Here is a 12,021-nt window from a genome sequence, read left to right as displayed (position 1 = left end):
TGAAATATGTAAATCTGTTATAAAAAGTTGCTGTTAATCAGCCAGATTCTGCCCTCAGTTACGCTCACTCACGCTACAATCACATATAATCTTAAGGGCCAAATTTACCACTGGTGATATCTCTGTTGACCTCGGTAGAATTATATCAGAGACAAATTTGACCGAATGAGATTGCTCAGTGAAGAATTTGGCCCAGTGACTTTTGCCCTTGTTCTATATTTATTGCAATACTAAACAGTACAGGGTGGGGGATTCAAAACCATCTTTATTTGGTCCCATGAATCTCTTTTTAAAATAGGATAGCTCTTTTTATCTGTACATTGTGCCTGATCATCCAGTCCTTGTTCAGGTAAAATTTCAGTGGGAGTTTTGTTTGAGTAAGGACTGGGGATTAACTGTTGGGTGTTTTTTTGTTGTTGTTGTTTTTTGGGGGGCTCATTATTTTAATTAAAGAAAACAAAATTTTCTCTGACACATCATTTTCAGCATTATCGGTATATTTAGCTCTTTCTTTAGGGCCTGATGGAAAGCTTATAAATTATGTCAATGTAAAGACTCCAATTGATTGCAGTGGACTTTTGGATCAGGCCTTTATCTGTCAAGGTAAAGGATTTTTTTTTACAGCATTTCTCATTTCTTTACATTTTTTGATAATATACAGGCTGTTCTGGGATTTTTTTTTATTTTAAATCTAATAAGCCTACTAAAGAAGCCTGCTGCCTAGCAAAAGAGAAAAATCTTTATGGCAGGTCTGTTTCTTTTGTAATGAAATCATGAAAACTTTAATCAGTGACACATTTTAGCTAAGTTTTTCAGGGGTCACCTTGTTTATAAATTAACTATTTTGATTCTCTTATTTAGATACTCCTTACTATCCTTTCTGTGAGTTGTTCAAAGAACTCTGTCTGGGGTGTTGCAGCAGTACAGATTCAGACAGTACTGTTCGGAGAAGGAAGTGGAGAGTTTTGGTTCCCATTTTGCACTTCTGGAACAGTTTAGGGAAGGAAGCACCTTTACACCTTTTATTGTTCGTGGTTGCTGACATCATATCCTTCCCTGACCACTCTGTGCGTGTTTCCTGCCATTCTATCAAGATTCTTCTGTGTTGCAGGGAGAGAAGGGGAGAGTTTTTGTGTGTGTGTGTGTGTGTGTGTGTGTGAGAGAGAGAGAGAGAGAGAGAGAGAGAGAATGAGAGGGGGGAGTGGTTGCTGATCTGCAGCATTTGTCCTTTACAACTTATTCCTTTTTTTGAGGCTCAAATCACTCTTCCATCAGCTATCTCTGCCTGTGCTAAATCATAAAGTGAACAGAAGCCCGCCAAAATGAAGTTCCTCTTTTTAGTAAGCAGTCTGATTTTTTATGTTTGGGTTTGCAAAAAAGAGAGAAAAAATGCTGAAGACTGTAACTCCACAGGATTTAACTATGACATTTTTTTTAAATGCAGATTGTTTACATGTAACTATGTCACTACATTGGAAGTTTTCTTTTATGTGGAAAGTTATTTCAGCGAGGCTTCTGGAATTATTTTAAGTCCCTTTGGGTAATGAAAGCCTGCAGGACTAGCTTGAGTTTTGTACTACTTGCAAGTTTTCTACTTAGTGTGCTTTATTTGCATTTGGAAAATGTAATTTGATCAGTGAACAGGAACTTCAAAAATTTAATACCATAAACTGTATTCCTGCAGGAATATCCAAAAAGTATCATGAGCATTACTGAAATTCCTAGAGCAGGTGAAGGGCAATTGATAATATCCATAATTCTTTGCATTCTGGTTGACACAAAAGTTGTCAGTCCTTTGAAAGTTATGACCCATGAATCAGATATACTGATTTACTCATCTCAAGATACATTATATTTCATCCAAATAGTTGCTTTTATATATGTTTGGTGTGGGGGGGAGGGGGGTGTACAGACACTCATATGTGAAATATACAGTTTAGAACTATATATGTGTATGTTGCTATATATTTATATGTATGTATATAAATATAGAGACAGATGCACAAAATACCAGATATCATAATTTATTTGTATTTGAAATAAAAATAACAAATTATAGAAAGGCAAGAAATTCACTAAACAAGATCAATCATTTTTATTTGTCATTAGGTGAGTAAACAAAAAGCAATCAGGAGAGTAAACAAAAAGCACCTTCAGGTGAATTCAGTAAAAGGTAACCTGTTGCCTTTAGGTAACACTTCTTGCATTTCTGTGTAATTTTGAGATAGATATCTATGTATGGGATCCCATTAATTTCTTCTCCCTCCGACATCCTGTAAATAATGCGCTACCTTCCGCATTTGTTTTTTCTTCCTAATAGATTGTTTCTTCAAACTATGGGACAAATTTTGCTCTGAGTTACACTAATATAAATTTGGTGTAGTCAGTGAATTTGACATCCATGTAACTGAGGGCAGAATTTGGCCCCAAAAGCATTGTGTGACTATTTTAAGAATAGTTAGTTGTGCCATTGAGTATTAAGAGTTCCGTACTCTGAGCTATCTATAAAAGTTTTTGTTATTTGAAAGATTGGTGTGAAATGTGGAACTGATAACTGTTTGGGAGAGGGGCTCACCATATTGTTATTTCACCAGGAGCTGGCTGTGCTCTTCCGAGTAGATTTTCAACATTCACTCTTTTTTCTGCACTCATTCAGCTTCAGAATCTTGATCTGTAAAGCAGCTCTCATCCTTGCTAACCCTGTCACCACTTTTCTAATCTGTCCACCCTGACCTTCCACCTTGAAGTGACTAAGAGCTTAGGCAGGCGTAGTGCTGTAAGCCGATAGTGCCACCAGCTTCAGTTGAATGAAAGGAAAGGAAATTGTTCCATATGCATTTGCTATGGATTAGTGTATTGGCTTACTGTTACAGAGAAAGCCTGTTAGACTCCTTTGGGTCCTGCATGTGCATGGGAAACACCACTTTAACTTGCTCTTTGTATCGGAGGTAAGACTATAGGAAAAACAGGAAAGAAACCCAGTCCAAGGAAATTTAAGACCGTTTCTAAAAATAGCCTAGGTTTGTTTGTCAACAGTGAATATCAGATGGGACTATGGCTCCTAGATTTGTTTAGAAAAAAGTTTGTATAAATACATTTTAAATAATTTGTTTTAATTTACTGTTTGGCACATCTAGTTTTTTATGGTTAATATGGTCTGGTGACTGTCATTTTAAGTAGTAAAAAGATTGCTGAACTGTTTCCAATGGGCAAAAAAGCTGCAGAAATACTTGTGCACTTTATTTTGATGGCATCACAAATTACTCCATCTTGCATGCCATATACTGTAAAATAATATTGATTAGCGATATACAAAGGCATTCAGGTATAGACAATATTAGGATCTAAACCTTGTTTAATCCAGCAGAATTGATTATATCATAATAGCTAGTTAAAAAATTATAATCAGCTGATTATCTTTTACCTATGATCTCAACTCTTCTTAAGGTGATAAAATACTGAACAGCTTCAAATTAAATAAATACAAAGAAAATCAAGAGAGAATTGAAGATCAGACAGAGTGATGTCCAGCTTTTCTACCTCAGTAGCTTTGAATCAGAGCCAAATAATGGATTTAATGGCCAGGACATCGGCTTAGTGTTACATAACATATTGGGGGAATTTATCAAGTTGGCTGTGAGAGCACCGGCTTAAAATAAACAAGAAAACTCCAATTTGTTGTAAAATTGGTAAATTTGGACGAAGGAAGAAATACTTTTAGTATAACGGAACTGAGGTAAAAGTGGTGATGCACTGATCATTTTTTATTGAATCCTTTTTAGATTGCGGGATTTTTTTTTTTTTTGAAGTGTTTACAAATACTCTGTGCTGTCACACTCAGCTAATAATTATGGTAAATCTTAGGGGTGATAAGAGACAAAAGGAATATTTATATTATATGAATTTTATTGCCAGATTTAACATAATTTGTGTATGAACTTTTCCAAAAGTTTTTCTTGTCTTTTGTTTTGTTTGGTTAAATAATGTTTTGCAAGACTTTAGAATTACTCCTGAAGTTTATGGCATTTTATGGAATATTTTCTGTTATTTTGTCATGTATTTATCTGTTTACTCTAACAGTATTTAATTGTATAATGCAACTAGTTTTTGTAAAGTGCAGAGGACTAATATGTGGGCTTGTTGTCAGAAATGTGAAAATACTAATTCAAAACATTCTTTACTGAGCAACTCTTCCTATTATTCTGTTCTGCATAGATGAAATACCTTATGCAAATATTCTTGAATGGAAAAAATCACGTTAGCTAGTTATGTACCTGTGGTATAGATAGTTTAGAACATACTTTGAAATGTAGTGGGATAAAGAAGTACTACTTTTCTTTTAAAGTATTTTAAGTAGTACTTGAATTAACTGTATGTTTTTTTAAAGAATGAGATTAAAGGATTTAGATTTAAACTAGCTGACATTTCTCATATATCGAATAGCACTTTAATAATGGTCCATCCTATTTGCATAATGAGGGGCATTATCACCTCTGCTGTCAAAACACAAGATTGTTTTCCCTTCAGGAATGAATTAGCTGGCCTACTTAGCATACACAGGTACAGAAAGGTTCGTTAACTCTCTTATTTAGGTAATTTTTCATATTAGCACAATGAATGATATTTTTAAAATAGAGATACCTAAATCCATGAAAATTATGGAGACATGCATTTCAGTCATCTTAATCATTTCTTGAAAGATTTGTGGGATCATGTATAACTATGAAAATAAACTTTCAGGTTACTACTATTAATATTGTCTTATTTACTTTATAACTGCAAAATAATTTGCTTGTGCACTAGATTATAATTAAGGCACTTGGTAAACTCCCTGTGGTAACTTGTATCTGTCTAGCTGGCAGTTTTTATCAGTTTTATAGTAAGAGTTTATGTCTTTTGTGTGCTTAGCAGGAACGGATGCAGGGGTCTGTGAACTGAGTAGTGCAAGTGCTGAAGAGGGAGATTTGTTTTGAGGAAACGGGAAAGAGGAAGAAAAGAGAAGGAAAAAATACATAATTCCAGGGACGAGAGAGAGAAGAAAAACGGGGACTATGGGGAGAAAAAAGATTCAGATCACAAGGATTATGGATGAACGTAACAGACAGGTGAGTAGCAAAAATTACTGCTTGTATTGGAGCTTCATCTTATAGTATCTTGTTGGTGTGGCTTACACAAGGCAGTGATAATAAAGAAGATAAAGATTTTTAGAAATATTTTTACCTTGTGTTACACAATATATGAGTAAATGAATATTTAAGGTGCTTTTGGAAACATCAAGATGTCTGACTTGTATATTTTAAAAGTTTATTAATATGTTACAGTTTGGGGTTTGGAGACATAGGCCCTGATCCTGCAAAGACTTATGTACATGCTTAACTGTACACACACTAGGAGCAGTCCCATTGACTCATGCACAACGCATAAAGTTAAGCATGACTGCAAATCTTTGCAGGATCCAGGCCATAGCACCTAATCCTGCAAACCTTTATACACATGAACAACTTTATTTGCATGAGGAGTCGCACTGAACTCAGTGAAACACCTCACATGAGTAAAATGATTCATGTATGTGCATTTTGGCACAACTGAGTTCTTATCTATGGTACAGGAAAGTACTTGTTCATATATGTTGAAGTCTTTGCTGCTTGTGTGTTGGACATGGATTTTGAAAGGGATCTGCACATCATAATGTGGCTTAATAATCAAGACCTAATAATGCTGGTATGTTGCATGCACCATGAAACAAAGAGTCTATACTGATACTGGCTGGAAATAAGTCTTCCGGGGTCAGTCACCTCTTTTTTTTTTCCTTTTTTTTAATGTGCTGGACACTCTGATACCAAATATTAACAGCAGTACATCCTCTGGTTAAATGTGATCATAAGCCAAATTAATGTTTCTCTATTTTAAGAAAAATAAAAGTCTCACTATTCAGTGTCCTGAATTAAAATCTGTCAATGTATACTTAATTTGTACCTGAGATATTGTACTAAGATTTGAGGCACACAAATACAGAAATAAGATACATAACATTATTGAACAGTATTACTAGTTGCCTATTAAGAGTGTGGCTACAGTTTAGGATTACCCTAGTGTAATTATTTTCTATACCTCAAAAAGCATTTAGTATTCAGTTAATTTTAATACACTAATTACATGTACTTGATGTATTATTTTCTTTGTATATGCAAATTTGTATTATAGGAAATTATTATGTTGTCTTTAGGGCTTAAAGTCTCATAATACCATCCAGAAGCAACCCAGTAGAGGAATGATCTAAAATTTTTGTTTTCAAGCGTGTCTTCCATTGAATTTGTAAGCGCTGTAGTATGAGCATGTCTTGTACTCTCCGTGGCAGAAAATCGAGTTTAAAAAGCAAACAATGCTAGGATTTATGATGGATACAGTCTGTGTTTTCCCTACAGGTTGCTTATTGCTGTGGGCCAAGCCAGAAAGCAATAATTCTGTCAATATAAAACCACCATATTTGTTTTAATTGGTCTGTAGCTTGAAATTGAAATTAAAGTTGAAATATTGAACTGGATGTGTCATTAACCATTTAGACACTGGCTGTTCTGGCCAATACCATGTTAACACAATTTCTTCCAAAGCATGTCTAAATTAACATGTTGTAAATAAAGCTACATAATTTTGCCATTAGTAACATTTATTTATACTGTAGCTTTAGTATCCACTTTCATGCGTTCATAGAAGAAGCCAATAGAGGACTTCATTCTCCAATGCTGTCAATCTTGCACCTTTCATGAGGAGTAAATTTACTTAAAAAATAAATAATACAGATCTTTAAATCATTTACTGTAGCACTCCAAGATTTTTAACACCAGTTCTCAAAATTAGTAATATCTAAAAGCCTTTCTTTGATTCATATACTGTATATTTCATCAGCAATCTTGCAGCCACTCTTAGTCATAACATTGGAAGACTAATAGCTATAGCATTACTACGTTACTATAGAAATGGTTTATTTTTCAAGTGTTTGGTTATTTTCGTAATTTTGGTAAACCAGATTTAATAACAAATCTGGAAGGATAATTGTACCATCCTTTAGCTGCCACACACTATAAGTGGCTTCATGCTGCTGCCTCATTTCTAATAACATTTTGAAAACTCCATTAGTAAACTGTTTCTATTGGTTTTTCTCCTTTGTACATTTAGGGCCTGATCCAGAGCCCAGGTAAGTCAGTGAAAAGATTTCTGTTGACTTCAGTGGGCTTTGGATCAAGCAGCTGAAGTCCAGCTGTACTGCTAGCAATTCAGTATGACTGGATTTTCACTGGCTTTGCTGATTGTTCTTTTAAAATTTTGAACAGGAAGTAGTACTTCACAAACATGGGTATTTGTTAAAATATTTCACATCCTGTCAGCTGTTGCTCCTTCTGAGCACAGTTTCATCACTGAATTTGTTTTCTAATGTATACATTTGTGCATTATGTTTTTTTTAAGTCTTCTATGTATTGATTTCTAATATTACATTATATTTGTGAAAACAGATGAACCAAATTAATTTGGATGCACAGAACAGGGAATTCATAAACTGTAAGAAGTTTTTTAATATTCATTTTTTTAAAGTCCCAGTTAGAGCCATTTTTGTAAACCTTAGTCCTGCAAGTAGTCCCATATTCTAGTCTCATGAGACTACTACTGCATGAGTGAGGACTGTTCACCTACTTTATGGGTTTGGGCTCTTAGCCCGTTCCCATCATAAGGAAAGGTTTTCACAAGGGACACAGAACAAAACCAAATCTGTTTATCTGAACCTGTCATACAGTCATTCGTATTGAAATTTTCAGTGTAGTTCTTCTGAGCAAGGAGGGTTGGATGCAGAGGGTGGGGGAGTGTGCTGCATGTGGAGTGTTCATCCCATGTGCAGATCATGCTGTGCCTGAATTCTCTGCAGGGCAGCACATAATGCATGGGAAGGTGTGAGGCATGTATCAAGGCCAGAAGACCCAGTGATATACAGATCTTCCAATCCTCTCCCCACAGTGGGGATGGAATACCTTCAGCAGAAGGACACTGCAGTTGGTCCATGGCCTGGAGAAAGTGATTCCTCTCCACTGTCCCCCACACATTTACCATGCCTGATTAATCAGGTGGAACATTGAGCTGTGGATTTACCCCGTTGTGATAGAGATGGCAATTGTTTGTTTAACAGATTACTACTCGCTGTAGTAGAAGTCTCTTGTGCTGTGAAGAGCGCTTGTATGAGCAGCTTGCAAGAGGCAAAAATAGTGGTGTCTTCTAGCAGTAAAAGAGTATCTCTTTCTAAAAAGAGTTATCTCAATGGATATACTTGGGTACTTGGTTGCTAATCTGACATTAAATGGAAAAATAAACCCTCAAATTAAAACGGGTGCAAAAGAATCATGTTATAAGCAGCCAGTGTGATCAGCACCTTTCGTCATTAAATGTTTGATAACAGATTCTAGATAAATATTGAGGGAATGAGAAATGCTCAGGAGTGCTGTTAACAGACATGTGTTTCCAGCTGCAAAGGCGGAGAGAAGTGTAACATGGGTATATGATCTGTGCTTTTCTTGAAACAATGAAATCTTTGAATAGTTCAAGAAAAATGAATACAAATTACACAGAGGCCTGATCTTGAACTATTGCAGTCAATGGGAGTTTTGCCATTGACTTCAATGAAGGCCAGCTCAAGTCCTGTAATCATGGGGAAGCATTCATGGAATTTTGTTTGATGGATGCTGGCAGGGGGCCAGGTTCTGGTTGGCCCTCACATTGGTGCACGGTGAGAGAAGGAGAGTACAACAAGTCTTCTCCTTTCCTGGATGGCCCCAGATCCATCCATCCCAGTTAGAGAACCCATTGCATTTGGCCCAGGCCATTTCTCATAAGCCTTTTCACTGCACTTTAGACCACAGAGAGGAAGAATAAAAATACCTCGCAGCCTCATGTTAATGGCAGGTGGTTGGAACTCTGCTGTGGACTTGCAGCTATAGCAATCCTAGCAACTGGGAGGCCAATAAGGGTTATCTGCATGCTCAGATTCTGTGGCACCATCAATTGAGGTGGTAGCCAGCAATATCAGCCTTGTCCTCTGACCTTGGACCATAAGTTCCAACAGAGACTAGCCAGCAAATCAGCTTGTTGAGGGTTGTCAAGATGAGGGCTAGAAAAGTGGGGGGAGGAGGAATTTGCAAAAACATAGACATTTTTTCAGTTTTAATGTTTGTTTATTTCAAAGTTAAAAAAACTCAGTCAGCTCTACAGTTGAGTGTAATATGGGAGGCAAGAGGTATTTTCCAAAAATTTTGTTTAAATTTCCCCTCATTTATTTTTCAAATTTTGAAATTTGAAACATTTCAACCAGTCCTAGCGAGGGCCATTTCCAGTTGCACTGGTGTCCCATAGAGAAAGGTGATTTTTGGGGGGGGGGGGGAGAGCTCCAGAAATTCCCTTTACACTACCCAGACAAGGCAGGCCAGGCTTAAAGGGATGGCTTTCGTACCATAATTATGTTATACTACTGTTATAATAGGACATTTTGCGATACCTAATCAGAGTGCACATTGATTCAAAAATACTCTGGTGTCAGATTTTGAACAGCTTCCAAGACCTTGCTGTCTGTCTCCATCATTTTTTCTTATTATTAAGAGTCTAACTCTGCTGGACTTCACTGTGACAACTTGTGTGACTGGGACAAAAAGGATTTGGCCTTAAATGTGGTGTGATGATTTTCATGCCTGCAGTCTTCTTTCTGATGTTTTACATTTCTTTATTTTCCTAGTTGTGAAGCATACTCTTATCCACATTCCTAATTTTAAGTGTGCTCTGCTTAGCTAATAACTCTGCACGTTTTGCTTGAAACATCTTCAGTTTTGTTATGAGCTGGGGAGGGGGGGTATGTAGAGGACTGTCAAATACTGTAGGAAATACGTACTCAGATAATAGACACTCTAAGTAGTATGGCTCTGTAGCTGGTTTGAAAACAATATTAGAGGCACTTGGAAAACACGTGCAGAGCAACTTTTGCATATGTACGATTTGATAATTCTTTGCTCCCAGCACATGTGTGAAATTAGGTAAAACAAGACTTGCTACAGTTATCAACTGAACAGAGAACAAATAAAATCAGATAAGCAAAGTGAGGTTATAGGGCAGGGAAGAATATCCTGGAGGGAAATGTCCGTTTGCAGGAAGACCTAGATTTCTTCTACTGACTCCAATACCTCATGCGGCTAGTTTCAAAACTAGTTTCAGACTTAGGAGCATCTATTTTTATCTGCATTAGCTCTGTTGAAAAGAACAGACTACAAGATCGTCACCTCAATCAGAACGTCATCTGTAGAAGCAGAAAAGGGAGCCTGATGATGTAGTGCACAGATCAGCTCAAATTTAGGAGGACATTTTGTGAGATTTTCCCCACACCACCTCTACCAAAAAAAAAAATTCAGTCTGCTCTCACAAGTTAGCTTGGCTTTAGTCTAGTTTTGAGATTTTAGGAGGTTGGTGGGTTGCCCACCAATTACAGCGCTTTATGAAGGGAATATCTCGATAACATTTAATTGTGCAGCTCTACACCACTCTTTTCAATGAGATGTACCTTAAAACTATGATGTAGCCTTTAATTTGTACAAGCCTGATTTGCCACCCTTACTCACATTAAGTAGTAATTTACATCATCCGTAATGGCACTGGAATAGATTGTCCCTGTTAAGCACAATATCTAGTTTTATCAGAGAGGCTACCTCAACATTTCTCTCTCTTTAACTAACAGAAGATGTACACTACATTTTAGTGACCAAGTTCCCAAATTTTAATGGCCCAATTGGGCCTGATTCCATTTTAATCTAAAATCATTTCATATTGTACTAATCTAATTGAGATTCCATACATGGTAGAGAAAATGTTTTAAAAGCGATGCTAACCTAATAATGAATTTCATGGCTGTATTATATTTAAGATTAGGTATGTTTGTATTTCCAATATATGCCAGAGTATAATTTAAAATTAATTAGCTTCAGGTAAATATTTAGGCCAAATTACTTTTAATGTGAAGTATGAATGAGCAGCCTAAGTAAGGATAGTCCAATAGTAATTATGGTATCATTAAACATAGCTGTGTTGAAAACTAGAGCAGATATGGCCACTGCCTTTCTGTCTTGTAAGGATTGATTTGGAAGGCCCTGAGGGAGAAAGAGCTGGAGGTGGGAAGCAGAACTGAAGCCATTGTGGAGAGGAAGAAGTTACACTCTTCCTGTTATGACAGGAAATGCAGACAAATGTGCTTCCTGACCATTTGCTCAGCAGGGAATGAAATATTCTTTGACCTTTACCTTATGAACATTTTAGTTTTGTTCAGCTAGTAAACATGTTTTTTATCCAAAACATTTATTTGTACCTGCCAGACCTAGTGAATGTGGTATAGATAAAAAGTCAGTTTTATTGTACTTTATATTATCTAGAGTATGTGTATGGATGGAAAGGATATATTTTCTTACAAATAAGATGCCTATGTCTATACATCTAGATATAAGTGAGTTAATTCAATCTGTCCTAATGAGTGAAGAGGAATGGTATAACTGAGATTAACCATCATTATGCATATCATTCAACAGAGAAAAAAAATAATATCCAATCATTCTTCAAGTCTGAATATGATATAGGTTATGTTTTGGAGAATTAGAACTGTTTAGAATATATGGGAATAAAAGACTCTGAATGTTGCCTACCCTAATAATTTGTGAGTTGCTATACCATCCATTAATTAACATATCTCTGAGTTATCCCTCTCTCTTTATTCATAAAGACAAATGTCATAACAGAGATCAGCGATTATGTACTTAAATTTAGGACTTGTGAAAAAGTGAATAATCTCACAGTTTTGTTTAATTTTCTGCTCCATTATTTGTGTGCTGATACGCTAACCATAAAGTGTAATGAAAAAGTACAGCACCTTCGTTTTTGTAAAGCTTAATCATGAGATGCTGAAAGAACCCTGTTTTATAAGATAGGGCCATTTAATATATTACAGTCATA

At 36.0% G+C, this 12,021-nt stretch overlaps 1 protein-coding gene and 1 long non-coding RNA gene across 15 annotated transcripts in view; one reads left to right on the top strand and one right to left on the bottom strand.

Moving 5' to 3' along the window:
- LOC125637226 (uncharacterized) overlaps positions 1–12,021 on the bottom strand; it is a 157,563-nt gene that overhangs the window by 9,900 nt on the left and 135,642 nt on the right. The window lies entirely within an intron of this gene.
- MEF2C (myocyte enhancer factor 2C) overlaps positions 1–12,021 on the top strand; it is a 142,630-nt gene that overhangs the window by 53,362 nt on the left and 77,247 nt on the right. For 9 of the 13 annotated variants that reach the window (XM_048851437.2, XM_048851442.2, XM_048851443.2 and 6 more), the window contains one exon: positions 4,909–5,105. In XM_048851437.2, the coding sequence (XP_048707394.1) occupies positions 5,052–5,105 (54 nt within the window). In that variant the 5' untranslated portion in view covers positions 4,909–5,051. The remainder of the gene's footprint in view (positions 1–4,908; positions 5,106–12,021) is intronic. The other 4 variants (XM_048851438.2, XM_048851444.2, XM_048851435.2 and 1 more) reach the window with 1 other exon arrangement.

Source organism: Caretta caretta, chromosome 5 (assembly GCF_965140235.1).
Source record: "Caretta caretta isolate rCarCar2 chromosome 5, rCarCar1.hap1, whole genome shotgun sequence".
Taxonomy (NCBI): Eukaryota; Metazoa; Chordata; order Testudines; family Cheloniidae; genus Caretta; species Caretta caretta.
This window is presented reverse-complemented; position numbering and strand designations above follow the sequence as displayed.